This window comes from Sceloporus undulatus, chromosome 6, assembly GCF_019175285.1.
Source record: "Sceloporus undulatus isolate JIND9_A2432 ecotype Alabama chromosome 6, SceUnd_v1.1, whole genome shotgun sequence".
Lineage (NCBI taxonomy): Eukaryota > Metazoa > Chordata > Lepidosauria > Squamata > Phrynosomatidae > Sceloporus > Sceloporus undulatus.
Window position 1 is genome coordinate 91,483,413 of NC_056527.1, and position 22,282 is coordinate 91,505,694.

The 22,282-nt window shown below is 42.6% G+C and overlaps 1 protein-coding gene across 4 annotated transcripts in view; it reads right to left on the bottom strand.

Annotated features, from left to right (window-relative positions):
- The window catches only part of MLLT6 (MLLT6, PHD finger containing), a 111,042-nt gene that overhangs the window by 22,796 nt on the left and 65,964 nt on the right, over positions 1 to 22,282 (bottom strand). For 3 of the 4 annotated variants that reach the window (XM_042475895.1, XM_042475897.1, XM_042475894.1), the window contains exons 9-10: positions 5,843 to 6,020; positions 4,702 to 5,334 (exon numbers count right to left, since the gene is read on the bottom strand). In XM_042475895.1, coding sequence (XP_042331829.1) covers positions 4,702 to 5,334; positions 5,843 to 6,020 — 811 coding nt within the window. The remainder of the gene's footprint in view (positions 1 to 4,701; positions 5,335 to 5,842; positions 6,021 to 22,282) is intronic. The other variant, XM_042475896.1, reaches the window with a different exon arrangement.

The following is a 22,282-nucleotide window of genomic DNA, read 5'->3' on the forward strand; positions in this document are numbered from 1 at the left end:
GCAGAGACAGGGGGAAAGCAGCTGCCAAACAAATCAGCTATGGCACACCCAGCCTCGTGCTTCCTTCCTCTTAACTCTTTCTTGGCAGGACCGCTCCTTTGCAACTACTTTGCATGGGAAAGGGTTCGCCGCGTCAGGAAGAATTTTCTGGCATTTGTTTTGTTTATGCCTGGCATGCTTCCCAAATGCTTTTGTGGATGTTTTTTTGTGTGCAGTGGAGATCGGTCAAGAGAACACATGTACCAGAAACTGGAGACTTTCTGTGCACTATAAATCCTCAAATCTCCCAGATTGGGGGAATCTGGGGGTTATACACCACAGAAGTGCATTTTTTCCAGCTCTGACATGTGCTATGATCTCATTACATGCTGGGGTCCAAGGAAAATTGCTTTGGCAGACTGGCACTGCTGAAAGTCACAAAAATTAGGTTGCAGTCGTGTGTGTGTGTGTGTGTGTGTGTGTGTGTGTGTGTGTATATATATATATATATATATATATATGACCCTCCAGATAGGGTCAGCTGCCCTGGCAGCAGATTTTGGGCCTCACGTAATGGCTGTAAATTTTTAGTTATTTGCTTTGTTATTAATGTGTGTTCTACTATTAGGGAAAAGAGGTGTACATATGCGATTTTCCATCTCAGATACAAAGGTATTTTGGGTGAGCTTAGGAATCCTGCACCTTGTAATTGGAAAGAACATTAACTCCGCTAGCAAAATTTCATGGACAGGTCCTGTCTCCAGATATTATTGGACTCTGAGTCATATCATTCTCCACCATCAGCTAGGATTTATGACAACTGCAGCTAAACAATATATGGAGCAGAGTTAAGGAAGTATTACTTTTCTGGACTACAGGTCCCAAAATTCTAAGCCAGCATGACCATTAACAACAACAGCAGCAGCAGCAACCACCACCAAAGCCTTTTTCATTGCCCAGTCCTTCTATAAACTCTGACTTGGGAGCAATTGCCACACAAAATCCAGTGGGACCTCTTAGTAGATACACATTGGAATGTGATGTCCACCCTCATTTTTTGCACAACATAGCCAGGACTATTTGCATATGCTGAAATTCTACAGAAGTCTAGAAAAGAAACAGGATCACAGGTTTGACCTCCAAGAATTTCAATTAACTTTTAAATAAGGTTTATTTATTTAATGATGACAAGCACAAATAAATGCAACATAACACTTTAAAGAAGATTAGTTGTAGGGAAAGATTATCCTGAAAGGAAAAACTTTTAAATATATAACAAACAAAAATATTAGTAAATAAACATACAGTGCACCTGTGTCATATGCGGGTGCACTATACGCAGGGTTACACTGAAAGCTGCGTGACGGAATAGGCAATGGCATGCATGCACACCATGCCTCATCACATACACGAGCCCCATTGTTTTCAATGGAGTTCGAGCATATGCGGTATTTGTCTTATGTGGGGGGGGGGGATCCGCAACAGATCCCAGCATAAATCAATGGTGCATTCTATTTGGCTACATTTTTCTTTAAGCATGAAACTAGCACAATGACACAATGAACTACTACATAATAAGTTCAAAGTACAGTGTGGTGTAACGTGATTCTTTTAAAACATCAAATCAGCTAAACCAATTCCAGATCTGCTGGATTACAACTCCCATCATTTCATGCAGCACAACCAAAGTATATTTTTCTAGCTCTGACATGTGCTAAGATATCACCACATGATGGCATGTCGGAAAAATTGCTTCCTCACAACAGTGTTGTTGAGAAAAGAACAATGAAAGGCTGCAGGCTGATATTTGTAGCTCTGCAATAAGGGCCAGTCCTACCATGAGGAAGAATGGAGTGAACACCCAAGGCAACAGATTTTGGGCCCCATAAAAAGACAGTGGATTTTGAGTTATTATCTTAGATTTAGTTCAGGTGTGGGTGGTCGGGGCTGTAGTCCAACAACCTGCCAAGTTGAGGATGGGTGTGGATTGGAAGAGGCTGCTTCAAGAGGTGACTGTGAGGCCCTGTATCATGATTGCGATTGCAGTTTGGGAAGGAAAATACTCAATGGCAACTTCTCTCCAGTGCAGCTTTGGGAGAAACAGGTGTGGATAGACAGTTTTGTAATAGTAATACATAGGAAGAATGGGAGAAACATGCTCTGACACCAGTGGAGATTTCTCCTCCAGATAAAATCTGAAATTTAAGAAAGATTAATCCAACAGCAAAGCTATATGTTTAGTACAACACATAGCTTGTTTCAAAATTTAATTGCCTGCAAAGAAAAACTATTGGCAGCATTCAGAAACCAAGCAATTTGTTTACATGATTTGACACTGGCCCCCGATCATATCATCATTTGGCCATGGTGGTGGGTGGCTCCCATGTTCCAAGCGGAATTTACTCTGAGTTTTAGAGTGAATTTGAAAGGTGCTCAACCCTGTCCCAAAACACGTTCAGCACTCTGGATAGCTCCTTTAATATCTGGACTGAAATTGAATCAGATAAGCCACTGAACTGACATGGAAGCCTCCAGGTATGAGTGCTATTTCGGCTGAGGCAATGAACTTCTGAATTTAAGTGATCTTGGGTTCACACCTTGTAGTTTTGCTACAAGAAGTGCACATGTGGGTATCTCCTGTCACAATGTTCTACACCTTCTGCAAGTCTATCTGTGTGTCCACCACCACCTCCTCCACAACTGCTATATCAAATAAGAACGAAAGGTAACATCACAAAGCTAAGAGAAGGAGGAACCTGTAACTTTTTCACCTTCACTGCTCTTTCCAAATGTCTTTTCCAGGAATTACACAGAGAGGGGGAATCTGTGACTCTCCAGTATTACTGGACTACACATCCCATCAGCCCTTGCCAGCCTAGCATATATTGAAAGATGCTGAGAGTAGCAATTTGCCTGCATCTGAAAGGCTACAAATTCCCCATCCCTCCTGGAGAGGACTAATATTGCTCCTGTTTAAGAGAGAAGCCTTTGTGACATTAACACCCTTTACCACAAACAACCTCTTCACTCATATCAGATCTATTTACATACCTAGCAACCAGCTCATATCATTTATCTAAGGACAGAGGCACAGACTGCCATGATTAATAATAGACCTGGCAGCAAAGGGTCCAGAAGGAATGTGGGCATGCAGCAGTGAGCAACAACCAGCAACAACACTGTCAGAAAACAGAGCTGAGTGAAACTGAATGATCTTGGGAAGAATCAGCAGGTGTTCAAAGACCAGACACAAACAAAAAACAACCACTTTTCATTATGCAAGGGACACAGCCATTTCTAGGCCAAATATTTTCCTACCATTCAATGTACTTTTGGTATTAAATTAACCAAAGTACAGGGGGCTTTGCCTTTATCTCTCTGTTCCTATATGTTTTGGCCTACAACCTATACCTGCCCCAGCCAAATCAGTCAATTATAAAGCATTTTGGGGCATAATATAATCCAAAACTCTGAAAGGCTTCAGGTACCCTATTTCTGAAATACTGGAAACTTACAAAGAATTCAGAAAGTCCACCATGCAATATTTAGAAGTTTAGCTCAGGGCAAAGTGGTTTTTGAGACTGGCAAAGTAAGCATTGTTTCTTCTGTCAGTAACTAGATTAGGAAGTTGAGATGCACTGTGGTTTTCTGACTTGTGCATGCAAAGCAGAAATCACATAGACACACATCACAAGTGCTGTGCTCCACATAACACAGGAAGTAACCCTAATACTGATATGCGTTCTGGCTCATATTTGCAGCTACTAAGAATACGGATGGGAGACAGGAATCTTGGAGTGAAGGGAGATGAAATAGTTCAAGAGCTGGAGAAGGGGCTGAATGTTTTCCTATTATTTGCTTTGCATAGTGTCTATATTGTGCTGCTGTTGCATGCCTTTACACATCCTGTTCTCTGTTGGACTGTTTGCAAAGGGATCTTGTAACACCTTTGAAAGTAACTGCGAAAGAGGTTGTAGTGTCTGAGCATCTGAGGAACCAAGTCCAAGTCTATGAAAGCTTATACTACAATTTCTTTTGCACAGTTAGTCTCAAAGGTGCTACAAGATGCTTTTGCATACTGATAGTCCAGAATCTAGACTGACATGGCTATGTCTCCAAATTCTACCCTCTGTTAGCCTGGTGAAACTTGAATGTATTATATTGCTTGTCTTATGTGATTATTTGTAATACATGTATTTCATAATGTGTTTTTTTTTTCATTTTATGAAATCTTGCACAAAAATAAGTATTTTGTGATCTTGTGCAACTTTAAAAACAACACCATTGCATTTTTGTGTCTTCCTGTTGTTGGTTACACCAAGAGTTGCATAGTTAAATTCAGAGCACAATTTGTAAATCCAATGGCTGGTCCCAACTAAAACAGACCCCTATATCCAGTTGCAATTCCCAACTAGGCTAGACTCACTGAATCAATGGGATTTAAATGAGTGTGGATTTACCATTCAGGAACTGATTCAATCAGCCTTCTCTAATTGGAACCAACAATTGGATTTAGGACCTGGAATCCAACTTGGGAACCCTAAACATAACTTTTCCAAGATTTATGAAGAATGCACTGTTAACTACTAAAAATGCTATGCTTGCATCCATTGTTACTTGAAAAAAACAACAATCTGAGATTCAGAGGACACTGGATATGCTTCATCATGCTCCAGGACACTTAGAATACGAAACTCCTGGGCACAGATATGTGCTACTTACCTGATCCCAGGAGTGGGGATTCCAGACTGAGGCTTGGAAGAGTTGCAGCGTGGCTGAAAGCTCGTGAGGATCCACCAATGCTGGAGCTGACCAGGGACCCCCCAGAGAAAGGTGAAGCGGAGGTAGCTGTGGACCCAACCAGCTGGGCTCCCAGGACTTCCTTGTTTTTGCTGCCCTTTGGCCTCCCTGGTCCATGCTTGCTCTTCTTGTTGGCTTTGTGCTTTTTTTCTTTCAGGACTTCCCCCTCTTCCACATTGAGGGATGGCATTCTCTTGTGGCTGCTGGTGCCACCAACACTCCCACTCCCACTAGTGCCGCTGCTGCCACTACTCCCTCCGGCTGGGCCTCCAAGAGAGTTGGAGGCCTTGTAGTCCACAGGTGAAGTGTCACGGCCTCTCTGCTGGCTGACTGCTGAGGTGGAGAAGCGCATGATGGAGCCAAAGCCCGAGAAGATCACCTTCTGCTCAAAGATGTCACTCTTCTGCCCTTCATACAATGGAGAGCAATGTGCAGATGAGGAGGAGGAAGACACAGGTTTGCGGTATTTCTCGTCCTCTGATGGTGGCTGCTGCTGCTCGAGCTTCGGAAAGTTTACAAAGTCCTGCGAGAAGGGCAAGGAGCTGCATGAAGTACCTGGAAGGGAATCAAGGGATATCCTGAAATTTCTAGCAGGTATTGAGATGAAGTATGATAGATCTATGGTTGCTTGCTTGCTTGCATGTTTTATGGACTGCTTGAATTTGAGTTTGAATTCAGAGTTTCTAATCATGGGTGATAAGTGTTAAGCTATGCAAGCTATAGAAGCCTGACCTCTAGCCACTGATCAGCTCCACCTCATCCACACCAGCATCTGGGGGTTCAGCTAGAATTGCCCACATTTTCTGAAGCCTATCTCCTGTGTCAAATGATTTGGGGTCCATGGGTAGTGAGGCAAGGTGATAAAAAACAGTTTCACAAAAGGGTAAGGAACAATATAATGCACTGTAGCCTCCCAAAAAACAGAGCTTTTCTGTTCAACCATGAAGGTTAGAGATTTAGCTTTTCTAAAACAGACTCAGACACTTTAAAAGCAGTGGATCTGGTCAACTGCTCACTATCGGTCTGACTCCAGCAGCTCTCCTAGCTCCTTCCAATTATTCACCTGTAGGTGGAAATGTCCCACTGGAAGAGGATGATCCAAAACCTGTCGAGCTTTTCCCAATTCCTGACTTCTTGGCTTTGTGGCTTGTGCCATGGTTTGAAGACTTTTTGCCTTTTACCTCTGACCTGACGACCTCCGTTGTTTCTTTACTGCTCTCGTGGTGGTTGGTTGAACTCTGCTGTAATGAACAAAGGGCACAAGGAGAAAGATAGAAAAAATGTTTATTGAAATCATCCTAGACAAATTACACCTATGACATGTAGATTTAACCATTTTTTAAAAACATGATACCACCAGGCCCCAACAGCCCTGTAGATCCATTTGCTGAGAGGGAATGATCTGCATTCCCAGGCACCTCTGTTGTCCCTGAAGTGGTCATCTTCTGCCATTTTAATGCATGCATAGAGAGTACATGATACAAGTGGAGACATGCCACAAAATGTGCCACCTAAGAAGAGTGGGATTGCTCCTACCCCACGGCCATACAAAGCTTCTTTAGGGAGCAAGAATTTCAGTAAAGAAAAAGGGAGAAAGACAACTTCTGCTCAACCTCATGTCTACCCAGGAAATCTGCTACCATATCTCTCATATGTGGTAGCCATCCAGCTGCTAAAAACCTCTACAAAGGAGAGTCCATCACCTTCTGACATAGTCCACTTCACAACTTATATCATCAAGTGCACTTAGTCAAAAGCCCCATTCTTTTACTGGTTAGGGTGCTACCTTCTGGAGGAGCAGAGAACATTTGCTACAGCATTTCTCTAAAATAATTGAAGATGGCTCTTTAATCGCTAATTGCTTTCTCCCCCTGCAGACTAACATTCATTCATTCATTCACTCACTCACACACACACACACACACACACACTTTCTTTTTAACACCCTTCTCTTTAGGATGCATATCCTCAAAATAAACTATAATAAAGCCCAAATTACTTCAAATTACCCCAAATCAAACAAACCAGCAGTAATAACAAGAAACAGCCCTGCATAAGCAGCAACTCTAAAGAAATCTCCGAGATTGAGTGAAAAAGTGAGGTTTTTGGAGTACAACACCTTAAATCTCCTAGCCAGACAGACAGACTGGGTGGGGTTTTTTGGGAGCTGAGAAAAAAAGTAAGTACCCATATTATTACAATTTATCTAGATGAGATAGACTTGCAGAGGATAAGCCTCCTTCTTGAGAAACTAGCTAATCTATATAAGATTGGTGCTAAAGTATTGATACCCGGATAAAAATCTTCTCTATTTCCTTTTTTATATCTATGCCAAAACTGTGTAACAGCTGGGAACCTACCAATCCATTCCAGATGTGCTAGTGGTACATGGAAGAGAGGAGGGTAAAAAGCCAAAGTGGGAGGCCTGTGCTATATCTGAGTATACAACTCCTGGGATTTTAAATGTTAAGCCTTTCTGATTTATGGACACGGGAGAGGGGGAATGTGACTATCCTTCTGAGTTTTGGCATCTTCTAAGTGACAGGGAGGCAGAAAAGGGAAGGAGCCATATAAGAGCAGCCAACTATGTGAAACCCTCATGAGAAAGGCAAAACATAAATAAATAAAAATGATCCATAGCCCAAGCAGGTTCAGCCAGCAAGCTGACCTCACCACACCTCTAAAAGAGAAGACCAGAGAATTTCCTTTCTCTTGCCAACTCTTCTCCTTGCTAATATATTCTGGAACCCGCTTATGACACGGAGTCATAGGTGAGCTAGGGGTGGGGGGAGTGACAGAATAGGCCAGAATCCACATCAAAGGCCATCATTTTAATCTGTCAGGCCAAAAGGTGAAGAAGTAAATAATCGTGTTATTAAGTGCCAGGCAAAAACCTAGATGCAGAAAATGAATCTGGAAAATTCATTAAAATTTCAAATAGACAGCAGTTAAGTGGAGGGACCCAGATGTTTGCCTGGATTACTGGGGGAGAAGTTCAGGCATTTCAATTTAAGTTCAAACAAATGCAGCCAATGTAATGAAACAAACTGGGCAACACTCTTAGGGCGCGTCTCCTCCCTGCCCCTTTTGTGGGAACTGAATTCTAGTAATCTCTAGAGACAGACCTTTCAGCTGTTCACCTCCCATGGGAAAACCTGATTTGTTTCCCCATGTTTTCTGTTGGCACAACTTACTTCTCTTCCCGGTTTGGCTCCTGGCCTTGTATTCTAATTGGCCAGAAGCAGGAGCTCTCTACACACTTTTTCTGTCAGTCACCTCTCCTGCCTTCAAGTCATGACTTTCTTGCGCAGGCCTAGCAGAACCAATTTCTCCATTCCTCTATACAGAACCTGGAAAAGTTGGCTTTATGGATTGCAACTTCCAGAACTTTCAAGTACAAAATCACCCCCTAGCTTTTCCAAGCTCTGTTCTTGGGTTGCTTCTTTCTTTTGATCTGATTTGCACCTGGGTAACACACCTACTGTGCAATTGCTGAAACTGTCCTGGTCTTAAGCATTGATGCATAAGAAGGAATGGCATTAGTCTGGTCCAGCTGTCAGCCCTTGACACTTGACCAGTAGGCTTATGGCCAAACAGCTGGGGAACTGATAGCAACGAGAATGATTTTAACGGCAGCATAAAACCTCTGGTCACTGCCAGTTTCCTGATCTTTTGAGATTTCAGCCCTTAGAAACACTTCCTCCAAAACTGGATGGAGCTGTTTTGTCTTCTTCCTTGTGTCTTCAGACACTGTTTTCCTATCTCTCCAGTCACCAGATCAGCAGTATTCAGAGAGCAAACAATCTGTGAGAGATGAGACAGAAAGACACAGACACCACATATCTGGCAAAATGGTACCTTAATCACAGTCTCCACCTAGCAAGTTCCAGTTCTGGCAAGCTTTTCCCTGTGAAGCAGTGGAGCACCTCCTGTCTTCTAGATGCTGAGAGGAGCTGCTACAAGGAATAACTGATATGGAAAGATGCGAGGAAGCAGGATGCAGTTGGAGGTGGGAGGGAGCAGGAAAAACCACTGGCAGCCGTGCCATGGATTAGACAAGGACTACTGATAGTGGGAGGAGGGGGGGAGAACAATAAACAATAAAGTCCCCATGAGAGTCCTCCCCATACAGAATAAGACAAAAGGGATGCAGTGGAACAACTAACAAAAGCAAGATGTGGCAGGGAGAAGAGCAGTAGCTTGCTTAGAGATTAGTTCTGTAGCAGTCTATCCTTGTTGGGGGGGAAAAACAACCCAACTGCTCTTCAAGTTTAGGAAACCTGTGCCTTCCAGACTTCTGTTCCCTAAGCAGCTCAAACAATGGATATTGTCAAGGCCTACTTCTCACTGAAGTGGTTCAATCTGCAGGCTAAAGGATTGGGAACATTACTTTCCTTTTTAAGACTACAGCTTCTGACATCTCCTAGCCAAAATAAATATTTTCATGCTTTGTGCAGGCTGTATCACTTTAGGAACTTCAAGGTGTTGTAAGCACATGTGTAAGATGACTAAATGTTCATCCCTGTAAATGCATACATTAGATAGACAATATCTCCATGCAGAAAAGTAGCACATCAAAGGACCTTAGAGTCACATAGTTGGAAGAAGCCACAAGAGCTATCTAGTCCAGACCGCTGCCATACACAACTGAAACACTCCTGAAAGATGCTTATCCAATCTATGTTTGAAGATCTCCATTCCTGCCTGTTCTGGCCACAGGAGGTAGCCTGGAGTATCCTGGCCCCAAAGCTGCCCTGACCAATGATCCCCTGTTACCTCAGGCCCTCCTGCTGTGCCACCCACCGCCACCTGTAACTTTGCTCTGAGGTCAGAAGTAACCATGTGATCGAAGCTGGGTGCCTCATTCCAACCTCAGAATGAGAGATATGCAGTGGCAGTGGTGGGTGGCACAGCAGGACATGTTTTAAATATTCATGTATTGTTGCAATGGGGGAATCTGGATCTCCCATGAAGACTCAAAGGAAACAGGGAGATTTTGTGGGTTTTTTACTCCATTCACAAGAGGGGTATATCCCATATTTGGCACTGAACAGGCCAGATGTCATCTGAACTTTTCGCTTGACTCATGCATTCAGCTCTGCGTTGTCCACACTCCCTGGTGAAAGGATGGGTCAAGACAGTTTATTTGGCCCATGCAGACAAAGCCTCCAAAGAAAGACAGTCAAAGAGAAGGGTTAGCTTTCCCTCAAATACATGCTTTCTATATGGGGAGAGTTCTTGTATGGAGAAACAATCCCAACTGTGCAAGCCATACCCACATTTCTATGAAGTGATATAGTAACACAAGATGTTTGCCAGCTCAGTTAAAATTAAGTCCCAGTCTTGTTCCATCCATATTATTCTTTACTGTCCACAGGTAAATGTTTTTTGATCAGACTGGGGACTTGTTCTTTCCATCCCAACAGAACAACAGTGGTTTGACAGGTAAAGAGATGTACTTAAGGAAACAAGATCCACCTTCAGGTCATCACCATCACCACAAACCATCCTCAGTTGGACTTTAATCCAGTGTGGTGTAGTGGTTTCAGCATTGGACAACTCTGGAGATCAGAGTTTGATTCCTCACTCAATCATAAAAACCCACTGGGTGACTTTGGGCAAATCACATTCTCTCAGCATGAGAAGATGGCAATGACAAACTTTCTATGAAGAAACTTGCCAAGAAAACCCTATGATAGCTTCACCTTAGGGTTGACGTAAGTAAAAAATAACTTAGAAGCACACAACGACAACAACAGGATTATATATCCCAGAGTTTAAGTGAGCAGGCTGTGCAGGTAACACGCAGAACAGCAGGATCTGATTCTCTTGGTGTGCACTCAAGAACTGCTGCCAGCCTCCTTCATATTAAAGCAGGAGGCAACTTTATCTGAAGGCGGTGGCTAAAGGACAAAGGCAAGCAAAGATGGCTTTCAGTCTTGTTGCTGGGCTTGAGGCTCTACAGCTTCATCTCCCCCATTTCCAGCAGAAGCTACAACCACCCTCCTTGAGATTGGTTGCAGCTGTGGTGGAAGAGGAGCAAGATAAGATGCCAGTGCTGGAAGGGAATGTCACAGAGGGAAAGGACCTGCCAGTGAAGCCTACAGCTGTGCAGTAAGTGGAGCCAATTTATTTCTACAGCTCCCAGGGACACTGATGCAAAGTATCATGAAAACAAGAGTTACCTGCTGCTCTTTGAAGTTGCCAGTAACTCTGAATGCTGCCCATTTATTCTCCTAAGATTGCAAACAACATCCCCCCATGCCACATATCAAGTGTAGGCAGAAGGCAGATCTACTAGGATCATAATGGCAGTTCATTGGTGACCTGCCATAGATCAGTAAAAGCTTCCAACAACCCAGAGCGACAATAAAATAGCCTCTTCACCTTAAAACAGGCTGGCAAAATGAAGAACAATTGGGACAATTGAGAGAGTGATGTAAGTGCCTCAGGCAGCAGATTCTGAGGGAGAGCAATGGTGACTTTTCCTCTCCCACAAGCCATGCTCCTCGGAGTCCCCAAGACATTCATCTCTACTGTGCCACAAAACATGTCCTGCATCATCTAAACCAGACTGATTCCTTCACATGTGGAGAACGGTATCCCATTGCTTGCATTAAAATAAAATTTAGTTCCCACTCCAGTTGGCCTCTGTGCATAAAATGGAAGAAGGGGCAGATGCTATCTTGTCTTACTCCAAAAGCTACAACTGGTAAATCAGTGAGCACTGATAAAAAGGGCTCTGAGCCATTGAAGCTCTAGGAACATAGTTGGATAAAGGAGCAACCTCCAAGTTCCATGCCTAGCCCTTCAGGGGAAGTGTGATTCCATCCAGAACAGAGTGAATTCTAACTTCTTGGGCCCAGGAATCACCCACCCACCCACAAAGCTTCCACACAATCAACATCAGTTTATTGCCCTTCATCTGTCCCATTACTGAGTCCAGGAAGTGGTTCAGTGCCTCTTCATCAGTCTCATCCAATAGAGATGACACACATAAACAGAACTGGGTATCATCAGTAACTGGCAACACTGCACTTCAATTTTCCTGATGATCTTACCCAGCAACTTAACATGAGTGTTAAAGAGCAGAGGGTGGGCAAACAAGATGGCACCCTATGGGACACCTTAGCTTACTTGCCAGGGGGTCTAGCAGAATTTCCCTATACAGTCGGCCCTTCTTATACATGGATTTTTTATACACGGATTCAAGCATACACGGTTTGAAAATGTTCCAAAAAAGTATAAATTTACCTTGATTTTCCATTTTTATAAGGGACACCATTTTGCTATGTCATTATATTTAATGGGACTTGAGCATACACGGATTTTGTTATACACGTGGGATCTTGGAACCAAACCCCAGCGTATAACAAGGATCCACTGTATTACCATCTGAAACTAACCCCACATATACTGTATAAGCAATATCACCATATCATCATGGGCCTCAACCCCTACTGGCAGAGATTTCAAGCAACTGATCAAGTGATTATCAAAAACACAGTGAAGTGAAATAAAAACAGGAGGGAGGGATAGAAATCACACATCTCACAGGCCATGCATATCCCTTTGGGTGATTTTTGGATCCAGACTGGGCCTCCAAAAGCCCCCAACATGTCCTAGATTTTCTGTCCCAAAACCACATGGTTTTTCAGCCCCAAAGTATATTTGGAGGGGAGGACCAAATAGAACACTTAGGATAATCTATTTTGGGGTTAAAGTGCATGTTCAAAGGCTCACCACCCAACAACAACAAGCAGTGTAATATTACTTCTGAAAGCCAAAATGGTAGCCATGTTGGGATACGGTTGCTCTCTAAAGTGCCAGAGGGATGTAAAAATGCCATTACCCTCTAGACTGTGAAGCATACTCCCCCACAGGCACAGACACAATAGAGTTACACTCTCCCAGCCTCTTTCACTGAATATCAGAGGGCCAGGAGCTATCCATCAGAATTAGCAAGGTCTTTTGGGTTCCAAACCCCAGCCTAACTGGATCTACCTTTCTGGGTGCACCTGTCCGGCTACTGCTGAGAACAAAATGTTAGACTAAAGGAGCTTTGGGTCCAATTTAGCCAACCAATTCTTGCAATCTTATATGTGAAAATGGATAGTTGGGGGGGGACTCCAGGGCTTAACTTGAGCTGTGGAAAGTAGTCCATTTGTGTTCCGAGGAGAGTGAAACAATCATGTATAGAGCACTTTGGAGAATGGGTAAATTATCCCTCACATCACAAATGGGTAAGCATGACAAATTCACAAATGTTATTGAGAATGGGTGCAGATCTTTCAAGTTATGTCAGGAGAGGAGGACTGACAGGCTGGTTTGAGCTTCAAGCCCCCTCTCCTTTTGGAAATTAAGCCTTCCTCAAATCTCTTTCTCAGACTCGTTTTATATCCGAAAGGATTTAGGTCAGCTGGAATCTCTGGTGACACTAAGAAACCCAGTGGGAACTCCGCCTATGGCAGGAGAGCATCCAATTAAAATACTTCTTCCTCCAACACAGCCTCCTGACCTGGATTATGAAGTCTCAGGAAGGAACATTAACCAAGGGAGGCAAATCAGAAGGGGTGGGGGAAATTGATGGATTTGGAGAGCCAGATGTTGGAGGGTCTCCATCTGTGGCACTGTATTGAATGCCTGTCAACAAGTAATCAGAAACCTTGCCGTTCATGGGGTGGGGGCAGGAAGCATTGAACAATGAGTGAAAGGATTCAGGTATTGGTCTAGACTGCACATGCTGTAGAATAGGCACCACAGACAGAACCATTTCAGACTGATAGTGAGGGAATTCCCACTTTTGAATGTTAATCTGAACTAAAAGCACCCTGTAGGTAGAGAAATGTTGTTTTATTTTTACACATCAGGGACATTCAAGAGCAATATTTTCTTACCTGCATTCTGAAGTAATACAATTCATTCAGTCCCCTCATTCTACTGCAGTGAGGGATCAGGGCCTTGATCTGAGAGGACAGATAAATACTGGGAACCTCACCCCAGATGTATTAATACATGACAACTTGCAGGTCCTCATCCCCTTGACAGCAACATTTTGAAGAAGAGTCCAAAAATGCAAGGCGTTGCACTGACATAAACAACAAATCTGTTCCATGAAAGGTTCTCTCTTAACGAGAGCAGCTCTTTTGTAAACTAATGAGTTCTGTAGATCCTAGAATACTCTGTATTGCAATTAGGATAGTGTGCAACAATAATTATTGTTAAAAATATAATAATCTACACACCTCTTTTGCAAGTGCCAGTTTCTATGAGGATTACAGATAAGCTCAGGGGGAACAGGGAAGCTTGCAAGTGTGTGGTGGAAGATAACTCAAAAGATCTTGGTGCTTTGACCATACAAGCTCTGGTTACACTATAATACTGGATGCTCCAGCTATAAGAGGGCATTTTGATTTCCATTCATGAAGTCACAGAAGGTGATAACAGCACATGATATTTGCAGGAAAAAAAAAAGGAGAACCAAGGTTCGATACTGTCAAGTGAAAATTTTATATTATTATGGGTAGCTATCTACTCATAATAAGAATAAATCTTTATATGAGAGCACTGGACTTTGGTTCTCCTTTTTCCCTATGTTCTTCCTTAAAGGGAAGTACTTCCTGTGAATACATAGACTTTTAGTCCTGTTAAGAAATGGCAAACAAACTACAGTACCTACTTTCACTAGCATTTATAGATTCATACTGGTTCACCGAGGAATGAAATAATGCAGGGATAGATAACTGTGTTTGTGGTTTCCCCCCTCTATGAAACATTGTTCTCTAGAAAGTGTTATGTGGCTAGATGTATATTTTACTACTCAGTCTGACCCTCCTTTTTACAGTAAATCCATTGCTGCTACATAAATTTATTTGAGTGCTCAAGAGAGCCATGGAGTGGTCCCAAACACACACTCATATATGGGCAAGAACAAGAAACCGCATGTAAAACATCATGAGAGAAACATAATCACCACCACCACGATCATCTTTAGTTACATGTCTTTTGCTTTCCCTGAACCCAAGTATAACATGGCTTTTCTCCTTCCTATTTTATTCTCACAACAATCCTATGAGGTAGGTCAGTTATGAATGACTGGCCCAATCTGCATGGGTTCAGTGTGGAACAGTATCTGTATCTCCCAATTCTTAGTTCAACATTCTAACCACTACACCACACATTGATACATCCTCCCCAATTCTCTCCTTTCCTTCTCTCTCAGATCCGGCTCCAACTTTGGTCCATATATTTAGGATGCCTTATTATACTTAGTCCACCAAATACCAGATGAAATCACTTCATAGACCACATTGCTCATTCCTGTACTAACAGGTAAATACCAGCCTCAGAGGAAGGCAAAGACAAACCCTGTCTAGACAAATCTTGCCAAGAAAACACATGATAGATTTGCCTTTGCATCATCAGAAACAACTTGAAGGCACACAACAACATCAATCCATAAGTTAGCCGATTATCAACTGAGTTATAAGGATGCTTAGAATGTATCCAGTATTTTGACTAAACATATAGTATCTCCCTAATTTCCAAAGCAACTCGGTATGGTAGGCCAGTTTCATTGTTAACTCTGTAGAGTGTAGTTCAGGCTAAGATGGAACGACTTGCCTATAGCCACCTAGAAATCAATGATTAAGCTAAACTATCAATTAGAATGTAAGCAAGTGAAAAGAGTTGCAACATGGGATCCTACTATTAGAGTGCTATCCTAGGATGTTCCATTTTATTTCCTCTCCTGCTGATTTTCCTTTTTGAACCCTTCCATAGCTGCTCAGCATGTTCGGTGCTCACTGGCTTGTTTTGATGAGCGAGATTCATTCATTCATTCAATCAAACCCCCCCCCCCATCTTTTTCTACATTGCAAATCTTGAGGTTTCATCAAACCTGCTGATACCTTCTTCTTGTGTATAAATGATGCTGTTTGTTGAGAATTGGCACTTGAAGGATCCACTATTAATGGGACCTTTAATAAAATGTTGCAGTGAGAAGTGCTCCCATTGACATTTTTTGCCAGCAAGTCATACCTTATTCCAGGATACTCAATTCCATTTCCTCTCTCTGCCAGTTATCCCTACCCCCCAGTCAAAAGACACAAATTATTTTGTGGCAACTAACCATGCTCAGTCTTTGCGGATGCCCCCTCTTGAGGTTTTAAATGTTTGGAGTCATATTTCTGTAGAGAGCCAGCATGGTGTAGTGATTTGAGCATTGGGCTATGACCCTGGAGACCAGGGTTTGGTTCCCTGCTCAGTCATGGAAACCCACTGGGTGACCTTGGTTGAGTCACACCCTCTCAGCTCCAGAAAACCACGACAGGTTCGCTTAGGGTTGCCATAAGTAAGAAAAGACTTGAAAAAGGCACACAACAATATTTCTGCAAACTTTGGTTTGCTTTGTGCTCGCTGTTAATTACTTTATACAAGGATTGCATCTGCAGTCTACATCAGCAGAGGCCTTTGAAGAAATGAGTTTACTATTATTGCATGTATACATGCATGCACATATATGGAGGAAGGGAAGGAGGGTTATTATGATCATTCCAGAGCATCAGCTTTCTAGCAATTGATTCATACAATGGACTGTGATCCTGTGGACAGGCATTTGAACTTGGTTTTTATCCACACATCTGCTAAGGGCAAACTGTGTAACCTTGGTGCAGTCATACTCTCTCTTAGTCTGCATTCTTTCTTCATAAACGGGTGCACTCAAGGGATGAGGATGTGAGGTTACTGACCATAAAACACTTTGGTCATGAAGCAGTACGTGAGCAATAACGAAAACACAGCTGAATCAAACCAAGTTCTAGCATCTTGTTTCTAACAGCAGTTGGTCTGATGCCTCTGGGAATTTTGTAGGCAAAACATGAAAGCAATAGCCTCTCCATGCTTCTTGCACCACACCACCCCAGCTACTAACATTTAGTAACAAGCTTCACCTGAACATGGAGGTTCCATGTTGCAATGGTCACAAAATTTACATTATATTTTAAAAAGCGTGAATATAAATGGCATATTGAAGCCATTCATTACTGAGAAGAAGTATGATGATGCTCTGGGACTTTCAGCATCATCCTCTCAGTGCTCAGTTATGAACAGCATCAGAATGTCATTATATTCACACTTCTAAAATTCATGTTCCATGCTTTGCTATAATTAACTTACTCTCTGCTAATTTGTTAAACCCCCTTTTAAAGACACCACTCAAATCTGTAGCACAAATTAATTTTGCATTATGTGAAATGGTATTGCCATTTGACAATTTCAAATTTAATGAAAATTGATGCCATCGGGTGATCCTAAATTCTACTGTTTTGAGAGATGAATAAAAAAATTATCTATATTCCTCTTTTCTATACCATTCACAATCTTTTTTTAAATTCCTTTTCTTAGTTTTTGTTCCTTTTCAGATTAAAACAAGTCAAACATCTCAGCCTTCCACATAGGGAAGATGCCCCAATCCCTGTCCCCACCCCATCATTTTTGGTTACTCTGTTCTGTACTTTTTCTAGAAGTAAGCTATGCCCTTTCTCTCTCTCCTTCTCTGTTTTTTTTAACTAGTTCAGCTTGTTTCAAAACTAAAGCTCGAACTAATTTTTGTTTAGCAGACTGTGAAATCCTCTACACATTCTGTGCATATTGGCACAGAATACCAACTCAGGAGCCTTGGCAACTGTGCCACCAACTCTTTCTTTCCCAACCAACCAATCAATCAGATGTGACTGGCAAGAACTGGCACTGGGTTGTGAGCCAAGGATGACACAATTGCTCTTGCCTTTTTTACAGTACTGACAAGAAAGGCTTGTGCCTGTAGCCCTTGGAAAGCTGGATAGGTGCAGGTTCCAGTCTGATGAATGCAGACTTTCCTGAGAAGACAAAGCAGAACCCTTTTTTCAGTTGCTTTCATTTTTGTTCATGTATATCTGCTCACCCGTTGCTATAAGAAAGAATGCTGTACTGTACTGTACTTCCTAATACACAAGCATGTCTTTAAGATCACAGACTTCCACATATTTATTGGCAAGCCATTAAGTCCATATTTTTGCCAGGATGTGGCAATCCACATTTGCTGAAGCACAGCATTCCCTCCCCACCCCCCACACACCCTGACAACAAAATAGTGGGATGTTGCACACTTTGCTTGCAGTCAAAGAGAAGCATAAGCAAGGAGTGAGCTCTTTTCACAGAAAACTACTTAATTCCCCTAGACCAGGCAACAGCACTATTTTGCTACCTATGGCGAAAGACCTAAAAGCTGCCTGCCCAGCCTACGTCTAACCTAGAAAAGAAACCATAGAAAAGTTCTACTACACAAGCCTTGGTAAGCTGAACCACCAGCTTATTTCAATGGAGAACCTGACAGATTGTATTATGTCCTAGCTGACACGTGGGGGACTTTATTAATTACATAATTTTATATCCTGCATTTCCTTCAGTAAGCCCAGGCACTTGGTGGGCATCGCTTTTAGGAAGTGTGTACAGGGACGTAGCCAAGGGGGGGGGGGGTTCTTGGGGTCCGGATCCCCCCCTTCCATTAGAAAAATGAATGGTGTGTGCTGCTGCGCCGCCACACCCAAGCCCCAGTATAATGGTGGCACTTAGTCTGGACGCCCCCCCATTCCTTCCTAAAATCCTAGCTACATCCCTGGTGTGTGGATGAGAGGGCAGATGTTCCTTCTCTTCCCTCCTTTACCTTCACAGTAACTCTGTGAAGTAGGTTAGTTTGGGAGAGTGCAACGGTCTCCAAAGTCAGCCATTAAGTGTCATGTCTCATGGGGGATGCCACCCAAATCCAACACTAATAATTGTTATTGGTCAGTTTTTAACTAATGCACCAAAATGGACTGCACTTAGCCTTATCTTACCTAAGGGCAGGCTTTCACTTTGTCCTCTTGCCCACACATGACTAAATTGTGATGGTTCTTGTTCTTCTTTATAATAGAAAGGAAACAGTGGGTTAATTGTCTACCAGCCAAGCTTGGCAATAAGGTTTTAAGTTTCACTGAGACCTCGAGAATAATCTTCTTAGCATGTCAGCTCCAGACAGTTCCCTGAACTCTGCAGACTCCATGGGTGATGAAAGAGAGAGTCTAATTGCACTACTATAAGCCAGGAGAAAACTGGGAAAGAGGGGGAGGAGGAGCGAAGAGAAAAAAATGATCTCGGCACAATGGCAAAGAGGTTGCTACAGTCTTTTCTATATGCCTTCCCTCAAACACTCCCATCCCAGAGGGCCTGAACAGACAGGCCAAAATAAAGCTGCTTCAGGTCACTTTGGAGGTATGCTGTTTAAATGATGCATGCGTCCTAAGAGGTTGGAAGCCATGCCACAGCCATGCTCCAGTCCTAAGGACTGGAGTGCAACTTTGGCACAGCTTCTGGCCTCTTAAGATGCGTGTATCATTTAAACAGCATACCTCCAAAGTGACCTGAAGCAGCTTTATTTTGGCCTGTCTGTTTGGGCCCAGAGAAACAGGATAACCCAGTACTTGTCAGGCTAACTGAAGTGGAGGACCGAAAATTATCCCCCCCCCCATTTATGCCTAAACAGACAGTCCAAAATACCATATTTTCCACATTATTATATAGTACTAGTATTTTTTTTCAGTACCATAGTTTTGCCCACTGGCTACAATTGCATTTTCCTCCCATAGAAATTCACCAAGGACCAGCAGCCTATGGCTCAAGGGCTGGCAGGGCCTTAGGGACCTCCACTTTGAATAGAACTGGGAGAAACCATAATTCCTTGCATGGATTGGGAAAAAATGGAGAACAAGGAGCTCGAGAAGGATGTGTGGCCCAGCTAGTAGGAAGTAGTTCCTGAGAGATCAGAAGGGCAGGGCAGTGCCCATTTAGCAAATGGGGGGGGGGGGGGGGGGGGGGGGGGGGGTTTGTAATATTTTTTTTTTTGGACATTACTTCACAGAATTCCCCCAACCATCATGGCCACTTGCAGGGAGGCTGGGAGAATCTGTTAGCATGGTTAGCAACTGTTAGCCTGTGGAGCCACCTAAAAGATAAACACCTAAAATAGTAGGTAGATAGGTACCACCATGTAAGACAATCTTCTGAATGTTATGGTTATGGAAAGGGGGTACAGGCAGTGATGTATAAGCAAATAAGCTCCAGAGATAATATGCTGAATCCAACAGGTTGCCAATGGTAAAACAGGTCCCTTCCTGGTAGACAGTTAGTCCAAAACACACTGGAGAAATAATCCAATTTGAGACTACTTTAACTGCCCTGGCTCAATGCTAGGTAATTCTGGGAACTGTAGTGCTATGAGACATTTAGACTTCTCTGTCAGAGACCTCTGGTGCCACAACAAACTATAAACTCCAAGATTCCATAACACTGAGCATGGCAGTTAAAGCGGTCTCAAATTGGATTATTTTTGCAGTGACTCTTGGACTAGTTAGCATCTTATATAGTATCACTGTGGATTTCTGTTCCAAATTATAGCGTGTCAATACACTGTAAATACAGTGATCTTGTTTGTGTGTCAGTGCACATATGCATAGCACCAAGCAAATATTCATGTGTATGCACACACATACACACTTTGCTAAACATTAGTTATTTTCATCCACTTTTTTGATTGAAGAAGATCCATTGTCACATGTACTGTGTGGGTTTTTATAGATATAATAAAAATGCCTACTAGGCACATTTTGACACCCCTGATAGGCCCCAAGGAGAAATTGCACTAATTCCATGTAATCCTGACCCGTCTCAACATCCCCACCTCCTGCCTGCTGTTCAGTTCCTGGGCCTCTCACACTTCTTTGTGGCCTCACCTTTGTCCTGACATGGACAGATACCCTGCTGTTTGCAGGTCCAACTCTGGGCCCCTTAACAGGTTGTCTTACGCTGCTGTGTAATTTTCTTAATGGCCAATTTTAACCCCTTCCAGGATCCTTGGAGCCATATTGGTGACAAAGCAGGAGGTACCCTGCATAATTTCCTGGCCCCATTCCACAGTGTCTAAAAACAGACGATACAATATATGCTTATAAAATCAGTAGTGAGAGATGGGGGGATGGGGAAAATGGATTATGGTGAAATTTCTCAGCCACTGTCTAAACTCAAGATCATTTCCAGTGACTGAAAGAAAAACCCTTTTTGAAAGTGATTCATTCTCATTACTCAGAAAATAATTTTTTGGCATTACTTGATAATAGTGCGATTTTAGGCTGCATCAACAGAAGTATAGTGTTTAGATCAAGGGAAGTAATAGTGCCACTCTATTCTGCTTTGGTCAGACCCCACCTGGAATATTGTGTCCACTTCTGGGCACCATGATTCAAAAAGGATGTTGAGAAACTGGAACGTGTCCAAAGGAGGGCAACTAAAATGGTGAAGGGTCTGGAAACCATGCCCTAAGAGAAACGACTTAGGAAGCTGGGGATGTTTAGCCTGGAGAAGAGAAGGTTAAGAGGTGATATGATAGCCCTGTTTAAATATTTTAAGGGATGTCATACTGAGGAGGAAGCAAGCTTGATTTTTGCTGCTTCAGAGACTAGGACCCGGAGCAATGGATGCAAGCTAAAGGAAAAGAGATTCCACCTCAACATTAGGAGGAACATCCTGACAGTAAGGGCTGTTTGACAGTGGAACAAACTCCCTCGGAGTGTAGTGGAGTCTCCTTCCTTAGAGGTCTTTAAGCAGAGGCTGGATGGCCATCTGTTGGGGATGCTTTGATTGAGAGTTCCTGCATAGCAGGGGGTTGGACTGGATGGCCCTTGGGGTCTCTTCCAACTCTCTGATTCTATGATTTAAAACAGTGTTTTTTAAGCTAACTGATGCAGAGCAATTTTTTTCTCTGGACTGGCCCCATATTTGTTCCCATTGACAATTGTTTCCTTCTCTCTGGGATGCTCTCCAGAGACCAGCAGCAGATGGCTCAGGTACTGGCACTGGTCCACAGACCACTACATTGAACAGCAGTGTTTTAAGTGATACCTTTTTGCATTCCTTGTTGTTTCCAGTACTTTCCCATTGTCTTTTTTTTTTTTAAATGAAATTTGGTGAAACATTCCTAACCAGGTGGCTCTAACTGTGACCTTTAATGGTAACTTTTAAAAGGGATAGAAAATGTTACTTGCTATGCAAATAAAGAAATTTTGTTCCAAAATAGAATGCTACTTTTCATATGGAACTTTGTTATACCCTTATTGTATAATTAGTTGCTTGCAACTTCTAACTAATTACTTACCACTTTCTATTTCCAAGCTCTGGTTTTGGGGTTATATCACTTGTGGAAATAATTGACACTGCATCCAAGAGATGCTGCAGTTTCAAAAAGCTAAATAACTTGATAGAATGTAAGTATTTTGCTTGGCTACTGGTCACAATGGCCAGTAGAACAACCTTCATGTCTGCTGTACAGTACCTCCTGTTGTCCTTTCTTTAATAGCTTCTATTTAATAAATAATAATAATAAAATTTTTATTTATATCCCGCCCTTCCCACGATCAGGGCGGCTTACAAC